Here is a 14,897-nt window from a genome sequence, read left to right on the forward strand (position 1 = left end):
TAAAGATTTATTTATTTATTTATACAAGCACTGGGTACAGTCAGAAGCACGGGAGGGAGAGAGAATTCACCAGAGCCAGAGTGGGGAACAGAACAGGCAGACTTGCAAAATACACTGCTGAGGGGAGCAGCGGGCGCGGCAGGAGAGGTCTGTGAGCCATGTGGGACCTTCGCCAGTGGCCAGGAATTGGACTTGTGCTGCAGAGGCTGTGGGCAGCTTCGTAGCCCCAAGCTCAACCACTGCGCCACCAGGGAAGGCCCAGTTTTTGAATGTTTTAAACAAGGTGGAAGTTAAAACTACAATAAAAAGCATACTTGGAGAGGAACTAGTGCCACCTCTTCTTTCCACCCATCCCCCATTCTACTTAGGTAGGTGAAATTAAATTTTTGATTTATCATGCCAATGTTTGTTTTTGAAAAACATCAGAAAATAAATACGTATTTTATGTTCAGTCCATTGTTTTCATATCTAACAATATATCTGGGAGATTGGGGCAAATGAAGATTTTTTTTTTCAATTTTCTTTTTTTTTGTAAAGATTTATTAATTTATGCAAGAACGGGGATACAAGATAGAGGCGCGGGAGGGTGAAAGGATTCACCAGAGACAGAGCAGAGAGTAGAACAGGCAGAACAACGGAAAACACTGCTGAGGGGAGCAGCGGGTGCAACAGGAGAGGTCTGCCTCGCCATGTGGGAATCTCTCTGGCCTGCCGGGACTCAAACCTGCACTGCAGAAGCTGTGGACAGCTTCACAGCGCTGTGCTCAACCCACTGCGCCACCGGGGAGGCCTGAAGATGTTATTTCTAACAGTTGCATGGATCTACTCTATGAGGATGTATTGGATTCAGCCACTTCTGGAAGGGCCTGCATGCAGTATATACAATCAGATCCTGTTAGACCATCACTTAGGTTCTCTCCGATATCTGTTGTATTCATTTTCTAGGGCTGTTGCAATACATTGCCACATCTAGATAACTTAGAGCAACAGAAATACATTTTCTCACAGTTCTGAAGTTTAGAATTCCAAACTCAAAGGGTTGCCAGGGTTGGGCTCCTGCCAGAAGGCCACAAGAATAATCTTTCCTCACCTCAGCCAGTTTTCGGTTGTACTAAGGGGTCCCTTGTATTTTAGATACATTGCCCCAACCTGTGCCTTCATCTTCATATGGCTTTCTCCTCTGTGTGGCTTCTCCTCTTCTGTCTCATATAAGGACACTTATTAGACTGAGGGTCCACCAGTTAATCCAGATGATTTCACCTTAAAATCCTTATAATATTTGTAAGATTAGGGCACGGACATATCTTTTTTGAGGGGACAAAGCATGTTCAACAGACCATGTTGGCTATTACAACTAGCACCATGAGGAATGACTTTCACATGTGGTTTTATATTTGTGGAGGTATAGCTAGCTTCAGGGTAAATTCTTAGAAGCAGCATTTCTGGGTCAAAGGGCAAATAAGATAATTTTACCAAATTCTTCTGCATAGGAATTGTACCATTTTACACTTCTATCAGACATATTTTTCTATAACTTTGCTACCAGAGTATATTATCAAGCCTTGGGCAATTTGTTTTTTGTTTTTTACTAATCCAAAGGGCAATTTTGGCTTTGTCTTTATTTGCATTGCAAGCTTTTAACTCTGTGATTAATTAATTAATTAAATTGGGACATTCAGTCAATAACACTTGTGTTTGCAAAGAGCTTGTGTAGGGGCAGGACAGGACACAGAGCAGGTTTTCTATGATCCAGCAGACCGGGTAATGGAGGAGTCAGAGCCCTCAGTAGCTTTTTGCAGGCTTTTATTGGGGTTTACTAGGTACACAGCAGGCATGGGTATTGGGGGGCCGAGAGGCTGGCAGGCCTCCCAGCCCCCGGCAAGTCTTCACTCTATCTGGGCTCTCCGGAGTTCTCCCTCTCTCTCTCTCTCTCTCTCTCTCTCTCTCTCTCTCAGGTAGGCCAGTCTAGCAGGAATGATTTGGAAAGCAAGAAAAAATGAGCAGTATTTTATTTGTTTACTTCACGTGGAATATACATAAGAGTGAAATAGTATTAAATAATAACTGATATTCCTTGGTTTTTTTTTAGAGAAGATATGAAGTTCTACATTTTTATCAGTAAGTAAAGTTAGCTATGATGGAAGAGGTGGCTCTATATGCATAATGCCTGTTTCTGGTACTAGCAAATTTCGACAGCATCAATGTCCACTGTCCAATGTCATTTATCTCTTCATTTATCTAGTTGTTCTGCTGCCTCAACTGGATTTAAAGCATTGGAGGTCGGAAGGCTGATCTTATACATCTCTATATCACCAACATGTAGACTCCTGCTTTCACACACCAGTTACCCAATAAATGTTTTACAATGATAACAACTTACTTGTGATAGAAAAATTGAATTTCTTCAGATAAGTGCTTTCTATATTTTTAATCAAAGGCATCTTCTTCTAAAGGAATAAGCAGTGAACATCGTGACTGCTATGTATAACTAGGTACAGGCTACCTTGCTTTAACAAAGACTGCCCAGAATGCCTTAATTTTAAGAGAGATTTTATCTCTCCTAATTATGGTGGTGGATTTGTTGCCTTGATCTACCTGTCATCTGGGGACTCTGACTGATAGGGAAGTTTTGACATCAGCATGAGCATGGGGCTTCCATTTCCAGGTCTGAGATTCATCTATGTTCCTGAGTTTATTTGTAGTCCATCGTTTTCATGGCTGAGTAATATTGTTTTGTATGAATATACCCCAGTTCTGGCTATGCTATTTTGCCAACTCTAAAAATAAGGAGACTCTTTACTATGAGATTTTTTTTTTTCTTTTTGCATGCCTGGATGAAATATGAAGGATGATTTTAACTTTTTATTTCATTTTATTTAACAAACTTTCATTGAGTGCTTTTAGAGGCCAAATACTATGCTCAATGAAGAGGATACAAACCTGTGTAAATCCCCAGCTGCCTTCCTAAGTTACAGTCCAGTTGAATGAGAAAAAGACAGTTGTGTTGTTCCAATGTGATGGAAACCACATGATTTTAAACAGCCAGCTTAAGAACTTGCTAAAATGTCAAAATTTGGAATATCAAAGCATCCAGAGGCCAGTAAGGGAATCTCATACCACAAGAGAGGCTGGGAGGTGAGAACCAAGGCTTGTGTCCCCACCCACAGCCTAGATGTACTCTTTCCAACTGCCACAATAGTTCATTTTAGCATGAAATGGGAACTTGATTTTGATATGATCAAAGAGACTCCCTCTTGCTACCCGTTGTGAGTCAGGAAGCCCAAACTAAAAATACTTGAATTTTGCAAGCCTTGAAACATTTCTTACTTTTGTGTTTCCCTTTGAACTACAGGGAACTAGGTTGGAGCCCACAGAGGACAGTGAAGGCACTGGGATGTTCCAGCAGAGAGGTTAGCAGACTGTCCCACTGCTCAGCAACTTGGCAGCCTGGAGGAGATAGTCCTGGGGCCTAGGCTGCAGGAGAACTACACTTCCCAGGATCACTTGCGGCCCGCGGCGCTGGAGAGGGCGTGAGTGCTCAGAGCCTGCCCACTGATTTCCAAGCGGCTAAAGACACGCTTGCCTGATTGGAGAACGCTGCCGCGATGCATCCCGGATCTTGTAGTACAGCGTGTGTCTAGGGCAAGGTTCTTTGTGATTCGAGGAGCGGGCTCCGCGCTCCAGGCGCGCCTCCGCGAGGCCGCTTTGGACTGCGCGCGCGTGCGTAGCGCCCGAGGGGCCGTCCGGTGCCTCCATGGGGCGGGGCGGTTGGTTCCGCGTCGTCACCGCCTTCCTGCCCCGCCCCTCGCCGTGCCGGGCCGCCCCTCCTTCCTGGAGCCACAGCTGAAGCAGCGGCAGCAGCGGCGGCAGCGGGGTGGGGGGCGGCGAGTGGCCCGCGCGACACGCGCTGACCCGGACCCTATGCGGTGACTCGCGCGGCGCAGGCGCCTCTTGCCCCGCCGGCGGGGCTTGGGCTTCCCGCGGCGGGATGTTCTCCCGAAGGAGCCACGGGGATGTGAGGAAGTCCACCCAGAAGGTGCTGGACCCCAAGAAGGACGTGCTGACCCGCCTGAAGCACCTGAGGGCGCTGCTGGGTGAGGCGCCCCTCGGGAGTCGGAGTCGGGGCGCAGGCGTCGGGACACCTGCCAGGCGCGGGCCGGGGGCTGGGAAGCCGAGGGTGTGGCGGGGGCTGGGGGTGCTTCCGACCCTCTTCTGGTCTGGCCTTGTTCCCCCTGAGCGGGCAGCCTGGCCCTCGATCACTGCCCCGTCGCCCTCGAGTGTAAACTTACCCCAGATAATCACCGGGTAACCTCGGGACTGGGCACAACCGTGACTGTTCTCTCCCCAGCAGTAAGTGGATCCCAAGTGGTCATCGCACAGGTGCATTGAACTGTCATCTCCCCTCCCATTTTTCATTTCTGGTGTTTGAGGCTGAGACCCCAAGTGGTCCCAGCACAGACTTCACTGAACTGCCTTCTCTTTCGCTCCCTCCCCCACCCGCCGCGCTTTTACATTTTTATTTTTACTTTTGAGTAAGTCCTCAAATAGAATGAGACTCCTAGTGGTCTCATGATAAATGCAACTGTCATCTCTCTTCCCGTACCCCTCTTTTAAAATTTGTCTTTTTTTTTGGGGTCTGGTTGCTTCAGTTTCTTTGTGTCCTTGGGGTGAAGGGGGTTCCTCGTGTCTGCACGGAGGGAGGGGTAGTTATACTGGGTTCAAGGAGGCAGCTGCCTCTTTATTGCCAGTTTGACAATGACGATTATTTGCCTTCTTCCGTTTTTATGAACTACTGGGGGAGGTTCTTTGGAGCCCAGGTGGACCTGCAATTGAACTGTGATGAATTTCACCTTTTGGGTGTGAAATGACCACAAGCCTTCCTGTCACCTGCTGCCATGTGATTTGTAGCTTGTTTGCTGGACTGTTTTGCTTTCTATTGTATTACCTCCTCCTTCTTAACTTTTGTTTGGGACAAAATTACCTTGCAGTCTAGAGACAGACTTATCTTTTGTGTTTTTGGGGGCAGAGAAAAGGACACCTTGTGTTTCTTATAAATGTCTTTTTTATTCTTAAAATGAGAAAAATTCCTGATTTTAGGCATATAGTCTTAATGTGTGTATAATCTGAGGAAATATTGCATAGATTTCATTTTATATGTGAGCATCTTAGATCAAGATCTTGTTTCTGAGATTAAAAGTTGCTAATTATTGCTATTTATACTCTTGAAGTATCTCTCTAAGGAGGGGAAAAAGCAAAAACAATCAACAGCACACCTGGCTTTGCTAAGTGAAGTTACTGACAATCTCACAGTCCTTGAGATTACACTCTCTTTTCATTTTGGAATAAAATGTAAATTAGTTACTGTTAGAAGGATTAGTTTTCAAGACCTTTGAAAGAAATGCGATGTTCTTGGTTAACTGAACTTTCTACTTCCTGTAGTAAAATACTAGACATACACAGTTGGCATTGTGTGTGAGTTCTTAGTAGTGACTGATTAACACCTAGTGCAAGGACATTTTTGATAAAGAAGAATTGAGCAGTATTTGATACTTTGGGACTTTTTTTGTGATAGTGAACTTAAAGTTTTGTTTTCTCCAAATCTACAGGATTAAGTTGACTACATTTTGTCAAGTCAGAATCAATTAAACCTAGATCAGTTTGTTTTCTTAGAGATACACAGTAGGTTGTTACCATTCTGAGCAAGTAGTTTTCAAGGCTGTGTATTTGTGGTTGCACTTTAAAGTGTGTGTCTTTATTTTGAGGAACTTTCTTCTATCATTTTATTGAGCTCATTATGACCGCAGTTTTGTAATATGGAGAAGTTCTTTGATATTTCCGTAGATGTATGTTGTTTCTTGTTGATGCATTTCTTTGTTGAACCGCACAACTTACTTTTTTACTGAGCTCCCATTATTCTTAGGGACTTGACTTTTGTAAATGTGTCTGTGGAATTCTTGTCATAATGTTTAATATAAACTTTTGTAGCAAGTGTGGTTTAAAGAGGAAAGAAAAATAGTACATTAATGCACTAGTTCCTACCATATTGAACACTGTATTTGTTTGCTACTTTAAGAAAAAAAGGCATCTTGAACTAAAGCATAGAAATTAGCCAGATCAAGAAAACTATTTGAAGGAGATGAAGACACATTATTATTGTATTTTTATTTGTATATTTATATACTACTTTGCTTTTCCATGTATTTTATCTTCAAATATAATAAAGATGTTATTTGTACATACAAAATGATACTATTGACCTGGCTTTGCAGTCTTTCAGCTACATGACTTTTGGTTAATTATTTAACCTATCTTTGGACCTCAGGTACTTTACTCTGTAAAATGGGTATCATAATGTCTGCCCAATAAAGGTGTGATCTATAAATTACTCTAGCTTGGATTAGGCATTTAACTTAACGGTTTCCTCTCCCTTTGCTTATCTTTCATCATTAACTGGATAGGGTAAGTCTGATAAATAGTCCCCGTTTTCTTATTTTGGTAATTGTGACGGATTCATTTTCTTTTCATAAAAGTTATTATTTAAGACTACTGACTGAGAAACACAATTAGCTGTGAGAATAGTATTTCTTAATATCATGGTAATTACAGTTAGATTTGCTTAGCTATTTTGCCTTGACTATATTATAGATAGGCTGCTGTTATTAACTTGATTTGATAGAGTGGGGAAATTGAGACATAGGCAGGCCTTACAAGGGGGGTAGCCATGTATTAAATGGTTTATGTATATTAATTAGAAGAAAAGAGAACTGTTGGGTCTCTTGACTTCCAGTTTTCCCTACACTGTTGAAATCATCATTGGGAAAGTAAATGAGTAAACAAAACAAAACAGAAACAAAAGACCATACTGTGTATTGCTGTGTTGCTCCAGCCAAGATTCCATATCTAATTAAAAGTTGAATGCCTATTTTAGGTCACAAAATAGAAGTGGCATTGCTATAGCAAGAACAAGCATAAAATAATAGTAAATGTATAGTGCGTTACATAATTAGGTAGTGACTTGTATGGTAGACTGCATTGTGGTGTTTCAAGGGGTAAAAAAAGATCATTAAGAATGGCACAAAGGTCTTTTTTCCCCAATATTATTTATACTTTTATTACAGGAAGTCAAATGCCCCCCAAATATATCCTTTTTTTAAAATTTAATTTTTTAAAAATATTTATTATATCATTGCAAATTTTTGGACAGTATTTGCAGCATTTAATTTCTCCCCACAGGTGTAGTCTCCATACTTCTACCACCATAGCCCCCTTGATCCATCATCATAGTCCCTTGTGCTCTTTCCTCTTCTGCTCTCCTCCTCTAGTTTCCCCTCCTGTATTCCCCGGATCTATGGTCAGTTTGCAAGTTTTGTCTTTTTCCTGACCCTTTGTTTGATTTCTCTATAGTTCTCATATAATTGAACCCATCCTATATTTATCTTTTTCCTTCTGATTTATTTTATTTAGCATAATCCCTTCCAGCTCATCCATGTTGCTGCAAATGGCATGAGTTTATCTTTTCTGATTGCTGAGTAGTATTCCATTGTGTGTATATACAGCATCTTCTTGATCCAGTCATCTGCTTTTGGGAACTTAGACTGTTTCCATATCTTGGCTATTGTAAATAGGAATGGCACAAAGATCTTGAAGAAGGTTTTAGACATGTTGGGCCCTGAAAAATGGTTAAGACTAACTCTGTCCAATAGAAATATAATGTGAGCCACATGTGTAAGTTTAAATTTTCTACTGGCCATGTTTTAAAAAGTAAGAAACAGGTGAAACTAATTTTAATAACATATTTTACTTAACTCCATATATCTAATAGTATATCGATAGGTAATATAAAATTTTCTTTTACATTTTTTATGCCAAGTGTTTGAAATCTTGTGTGTATTGTACACTTACAATGCAGACTAGCCAAGTTTCAAGGAGTTAGTAGCCATTTGTGATTAGTGGCTGCATACTGGATAGAGCAGGCTTAGATTTTGGAAAAGTAGAGGGGGAGAGCAATCTGCCCAAGGGAAGACGGAGAGCCGGTGGTGAAAATAGACATGGCAGTGATGTAGGAGGGTGGGGAACACCAGCCTGCTTCTTCCTCCTGTCCAGTGTGGGAACTGTGAGTGTACTATTGGATGGGTGCTAGAAACCTTGCCCCAAGGGTGACGAGTAAGATTAGTGACTACAGTACTACATTGCCAGGGAGAGAAGAAGGGCAGTGAGTTGGGCTGGGGTGGTGTATGGGAGAAAAGTACCCAGCAGAAGCTGATGTAGGTTGGAGGCGAGATCAGAAAGGACTTTGTTTGCCTGAATTGGAAGTTTAGATTTTATCCTAAAAGAGGTGAGAGGTCCTGCTTTCTTGGGGAATTCTTTTTTTTTTTTTTTTTTTCTTGGGGAATTCTTAACAGGTCTAAATGATAAGATTTGAGAACTACTACTCCGTCAGCAGGGTCATGAAAATTGAACTGGGGGTAATGAGAAGACTGGTAGTGATAGAACAAATGATGAGGTCCTGAAATAAGAGACACTGGTCATTCATTTGGGGGCAGAGGGATTAAAAAGGTGTTGTGTAGGAGGAACTAGTTGATACCGGAATTGTTAGGCCTAGTCTCCCAGCCAGGAACGGATCTCAGGCTGCAGGGCAGCGCTGAGTCCCAGCCACTAGACCCCCCAGGGTTGGTGTCTCACGAAGCCGCAGCAGGAACTTCGCAGACGCTCAGGCAAGCAAGCGAGAAGAGGCAGGTTTGTTTAGAAGAAAAAGTTTATTGAGGAGAAAAAGGGCAGAAATAAAGTGGGACTCCCAGGCCAGGGAACCAGGCCTGGGAGGGGCAAGGAAGCCAAAGTGGAATTGTGTTTCAGGGAATATATACCTTTTTTCCCTCATTATTCTAAAGCTTTACTAGTCTCTCTGTGATTGGTTAGTTCTCGGCTGTCTCACTTAATTTGCTACTGAGTGGGGATCTTCACATTCCTTATCTAGTAGCTTTCTCTTTCCCCATTTGTTGCATCTTTAAATTTATGGCCCAGTCTTCTGGATGGGCATCCCTGCATTGAAGTTAAACAGTTGCCCTTCTAATGTGACCATAAATTAAACCACTCTCCATTTCTCCAATCTCCGCCTCCCTTTACCACCTGAAGGAAACCAGGACTAGCATTAACAGTATTCATATTATTCGTGGTCCTGGGGTGTTTGTTTTTCCTAATGGAATTGGTTATATTTCTTTGGTTGTCCTTATCTCTGAAGCCTCCCTAAATTCTTCAGAGGTCCCCTCCTGCACTGTCCCTAAAACTGCCTAATAACCCTAGCTTGCCCTGTCTCATTGTGATTCTCTGTGAAGTAATGATAGTGAGGTTTGCAGCAGCTGGGGGAGGAATGATTAATCTAAAGGACAAATTTGGGAACAGAGGTCACAGGTAAGTCAAATTGGTCACAGTAGTGTTCAGACCAAATATTTGGAACTAGAGAGGAGAAAATAGTTTTGTACAAATGGTCTATATATTGATAGAGCAAAATGGTACATTTTGGTATAATTTCTTTTGTGCATCTTTTACTTTAAGTAAGAGACAAGTTCAATTACAATTTCAAATATTGCCTTTTAAAAACTTTTTTACTGGCATTTCCCTATATTTTGTTCATCTCATTTTTATTCACTGCAGACATTTATTGAGACTACATGCCATAATTTAATTTCCTATATTGCTCCCCCCCTCCCCCGCCTTTCTCGTTCCTCTCTCATATAATTACTGCTATAAACACCTTGGGTAGCAGCTTTCCTGTATTCTGTTTATTTCCCTAAAACAGAGTAGGTTCTACTGGAGTCATATTGTTTGAACTTTTTATGACTCTATTCACAGTGCTTTCCTGAGTGTTGCTCCTGTTGGCTCAGCTAGCAGCAAGGATTGAGACTGCCATTTCCATTGTAGTCTGACTACCAATAAACACATTTTTATAGTTTGATAATTGGTGGTAAGAGGGAGGATGGGCGTGTTGTGGTAAGAGGGAGAATGGGCGTGTTATGGTTAGAGCCAGAGAAGAGGAGATTCTGGCTAATGAGTAGGAAAGATGTGTTTGCGGCTACTGGTGTCAAATTTGGAGAAAAGGCAAGATCCAAGTGGAAATATCTCTGAGCTTCTTCGACATGGGGTCTAGAGCTTAATGACAAGATGGAATGCTATGATATTGAGACAGGGCAAGCTAGGGTTATTAGGCAGTTTTAGGGATAGTGCAGGAGGGGACCTCTGAAGAATTTAGGGAGGCTTCAGAGATAAGGACAACCAAAGAAATATAATTCCATTGGGAAAAACAAACATGCCAGGACCAAGGACAACATTGTTAATGCTGGTCCTGGTTTCCTTCAGGTGGTAAAGGGAGGCGGAGATTGGAGAAATGGAGAGTGGTTTAATTTATGGTCACATTAGAAGGGCAGCTGTTTAACTTCAATGCAGGGATGCCCATCCAGAGGACTGGGCCATAAAGATAAAGATACAACAAATGGGGAAAGACAGACCTACTAGATAAGGAATGTGAAGATCCCCACTCAGTAGCAAATTAAGTGAGACAGCCGAGAACTGACCAATCACAAAGAGACTGGGGCAGCTTTAGAATAATGAGGGAAAAAAGGTATATATTCCCTAAGACACGACTCTACTTTGGCTTCCTTGCCCCTCCCAGGCCTGGTTCCCTGGCCTGGGAGTCCCACTTTATTTCTGTTCTTTTTCTCCTCAATAAACTTTTTCTTTTTCTAAACAAACCTGCCTCTTCTCGCTTGCTTGCCTGAGCGTCTGCGAAGTTCCTGCTGCGGCTTCGTGAGACACCAACCCGTGGGGGTCTAGCGGCTGGGGCTCAGCGCTGCCCTGCAGCCTGGAATCCATTCCTGGCTGGGAGACTAGGCCTGACAATTCCGGTATCAATATGATTGTTTTATTATTGTCAGGAGCTCACTCTTCCCACAACCTATGATGAAGATAGTGTGACTACCCCCAGCCTATATGAGGAAACTGAGGTTCAGCAAGGTTAACTACTTGTTTACTAGCTCCCAGCTGATAAGTGGCTGAACCGGGATTCATTACAAAGCCCACTTGTGCTACTTCTAGTTATCTGACTCAAAGGCATATTTACATATCAGAAAACCTATTTACCCATCAGGATGAATGTTAACATATAAACAAAAGCTTTTTTTTGCTTGCCTCCTCAAAATGTTGTTAGGACTTTTGTCATTCTCTTTCTGGCCTGTTTGACTATATACTTCTAGGAAGATTTAAGGCTGTGTTTGATTTGAACATTGTAGAAGATAAAAACACAAAAAAACACTACTCCTGTGTTTTCTTCATTGGCCTTTCCATGCCCTTGGAAGGCATAGCAGGTGGTAAGATATTTGCATGGACGTTAGTACCACGTGGACATGCTACAACTAAAACAAAGCTGGGAGGTGTAATTTCAGGCTCTTCAGGCTGCCCTCCAGTGATCTCTTTCAGGTGACCTTGTTTGAAGCAGAATGATTTTACCATAATAGCGTCTTTGCTAATTTTTCATTAGTTACTAACATTTTACATTCATAACCTCTAGAAGTTAAAATGAACTTTGGACAAATAGATGTAACATAAGTACACCATCCCTGCTTTTAGTGCTTGAGTGTGTCTACACTACTGATGTGAGAAAGCAGCTACTTCTTATTCCTTCTTCTCTGCAGCCCCTGAGAGAGAGAGAGAGAGAGAGAGAGAGAGAAGGGGAGGGGAGGGGAGGGGAGAGGAGAGAGACTCTACTTATTCCTTCCTCTCTCCAGCCCCTGGCAAGAGAGAGAGACAGAGACAGAGAGAGACAGAGACACAGAGAGACAGAGACAGAGAGGGACAGAGACAGAGAGGGAGGGAGGGAGTGTGTGTGTGTGTGTGTGTGTGTGTGTGTGTGTATGTATGTGTGCGTGTGTGTGTCTTGAACTAGCTGGTGCTTTTTTTTCCCCCTTAATTATTCTGCTTTACCAGAATGGTATTATCTGTTAAGTATATTTGTACTAATCAGGAGTATTGGTTGTAAGTAGCAGAAACCTGGCTCAAACTAAGTAGCAAAGGAGGGGATTTAATGACACGTAACTAGTCTAGGTATGACTTTAGGTATGGCTGTTGACAGGGATGTAAATGGTATACTGGGTAGTCGCCCACTCTCACATCCACTCACTTTTTCCACCTACTGCCTTGGTGGAACATACTCTTTATTTTTGTTTTAAACATTTATTTTATTTATGTGTATAAGAAATGGGTTGCAGGCTAGAGGTATAGTGGGTGAAAGGACTCCCCAGAGAGAGAGTGGGGAGCAGAACAGGCAGATCTACTGAAATACACCGCTGAGGGGAGCAGCGGGCGAGACAGGAGAGGTTTGCTGCTCCATGTGGGTTGCTCTCTGGAGATCCAACTCATGTTGCAGCAGCTGGCAATACCTTGATAGCACTGTGTCTTTAACCCCTATGCCACCAGGGAGGCCCAGTGGAACATACTCTTTTCCATTCTTGGTTTTGTGTGTGTTTGCTTCATTCTCAGGCTGACTCTTCCAGGAACAGTAGAGATGGTCCTTGACAGGTAGAAACCCATGAGAAGAGTGTGATTCCCTCCTCTAGGTCCCATGAGTTCTTGAGAGCACTCTGACTGGCCCTGTTGGGTCATATGCTTATCCCTGTACCAGTTGCTAGGTGAGGAAGATGAGGTATTCTGATTGGTGGCCTGAATTACTAACCTTTTTTCTGTACAGTGAATCTCACTCTGGCTTATATATTTCTGAGAAAGTAGTTCTGAAAAGGCATTCTGACTCATTCCCACACAAACAGCACTGCTTATATTACTGCCCATGCCCATGAATGCCACATGGTGATGTTCATTGACTTTTGTGTTAATATTAGATCACTGAGAAAGCCTTAATTGTCATTTTCTAAGTTCTGCTTAAGACAATGGAAATTATACTTGAGTATATATCTAATTTGAGGGAAGGGTTAACCTTTTAATAAATGGACTGAGTATTCTTTGAGTTTGCTACGTTAGACAATATACATTGTTTTTAAGTCATTCCACACTGAGTGCCTACTGTTTTCCAAATGAAGTTCCAACTTCATGTGATTTTCATTCTATTAGAATGATGGACAATAAGTAAATTAAGAAACTTAAATATGATGTAATTTTACATAATGAATATAGAAAGATGAAGCACATCTTCATCTTTGTGAGTGTGTGAGTGTGTGTGTGTGTGTTTGTCTGTCTAGGTAGGGCCCAGGGAAGGCCTCTCTAGAAGAGGTTTGGAACCAAGACCTAGGTTAAGCAGGGAGAGCTTTGCAGTTATTTTGGGGAATGGTATTCCAAGCAGAGGGAACAGTAAGTGCAAAGACTGAGTCATGCATAGGTTTGGGACTCTCAGAAATTTGTAGAGTTGGAGGAGAGAGGGAGGGGGAAGTATACAGGGGTGGTAGAGAAGAAATAAGGATAAGACTAGGTGGAACTTGAGGGTCTCAGCGCGGATTTAGGATTTTTCTGTAAGATAAGATGTGTGGCGTCACAGAGAGTCTATAAGCAAGGAATGGCTAGATTTGACCTTTAAATTTGGCCTTTAGGTTTAAAAAGAATCAGTCTGGCTCCCACTTAAAGGATGAGCCTTCCAGGGATTCATTTTCTGATCACAGCTTGCTTTATAAAGAAACTTTTCTTTGGCTTACTTTATGAAAAGTCAGATCCTTTACCCTAAAACTGAACAGTGACTGTGACCGACAAAAGAAAAGGGAAGAGAAAGAAGTGGTATATAAGGCTGACCGTGGCAGACACAGGTTTTGAGGGAGGTGGGGGCATCATGTTCTGTGTCTTATTGCAACAGCAGACCAATAGGATGGGATAGCTAGGGTGCATGGGTCATGTAATGGGACCCACACAGTGACTGGAACTTTGTAATCACCAAGGTGGCCCTCTGTGTAATTTCAAATTCTAGAAAGAAGCAAAGAACAGAAACATTAGAAAGTGCCCCTGATATTGACAAAAAATGGAGATGTGTCAATGACTGGAAAAGAATTAGCACAGGAAAATGTTGATGGGTCAGTACAATATTAATTTATTTATATAAGTGATTGTAAAAGACACCAAATGCTAAAAATTGACTCCATTTCAGGTCTGGCAAAATTAGGATTCTCACTTGTGCTTTACATTGTTTCTTACTGGATCGGCCTGAGGGAGCCTTGATCTTTGGCTTAATGTTAATTGAAAAGGCATGTGATTTTTATGAACCAGTGTTGCTGAGTGTGCTATGAAAGAGATTCTGTTCTGACTGTTGATAATCAGTGCCAGGTTTAAACAGAAAGAGGAAAAGTTGACTTATGTGAGCTGTGGCTATGAGGGCTTGTGAGTCAATCTTACCATGATTGGAAATTTCATCACCTTTTTGCCTTCAAAGACATTCCTCATTTGCTTGTTACTACTCAGTGTAAGTTAGTGAATGGCTGGACAGAAACAGGTTCTTCCTGTTTGATTCTACTATTTTTCTATGCTTTTCAGTAAATGATGATTAGAGAAACATAATTCTCCTGAAAGACACAAAACTCCTCTATAACTAGATCATTGCATTGTGAACAATGTATGTGTTACTATGGAATAAACTTAATTGGAGTTGTTGAACGGAACTTTAAATTATTTGCTGTTTTTAGGACATTTTTGTCTTGGTAAGGATGTTATTTTTATATGTTATTTGGGTCTTGCATGTTCTTCAATGTTGAAAAGTAAGACAATTTTGGAGATAATTATCGCTTGCTATTATGTCTTGTGTAAGTTGTTCTTTTCTTTTTTATGGTAAATACTCAAGACTTTGAAAACAGTCTTTCCAAAACATCTGGCAGCTTTTTTTCCCCCCAAAATGAGGAAATGGCTTTATATTTTCCTGG

The 14,897-nt window shown here is 41.8% G+C and overlaps 1 protein-coding gene across 6 annotated transcripts in view; it reads left to right on the forward strand.

The window, feature by feature from the left end:
- The first annotated feature begins 3,833 nt into the window (after positions 1-3,833).
- Positions 3,834-14,897, forward strand: part of RALGAPA2 (Ral GTPase activating protein catalytic subunit alpha 2) — a 329,205-nt gene continuing 318,141 nt past the window's right edge. For 5 of the 6 annotated variants that reach the window (XR_008552100.1, XR_008552101.1, XM_054695962.1 and 2 more), the window contains exon 1: positions 3,907-4,094. Coding sequence is in view for 4 of the 6 variants with exons in the window: in XM_054695962.1 (XP_054551937.1) it covers positions 3,989-4,094 (106 nt within the window). In the remaining 2 variants the exon portion in view is untranslated. Of the gene's footprint in view, positions 4,095-14,897 lie in introns of all 6 variants that reach the window. The other variant, XM_054695973.1, reaches the window with a different exon arrangement.

The sequence above is a fragment of the Talpa occidentalis genome, unplaced genomic scaffold (assembly GCF_014898055.3).
Source record: "Talpa occidentalis isolate TD23 unplaced genomic scaffold, MPIMG_talOcc4v2.1 talOcc4.10, whole genome shotgun sequence".
Lineage (NCBI taxonomy): Eukaryota > Metazoa > Chordata > Mammalia > Eulipotyphla > Talpidae > Talpa > Talpa occidentalis.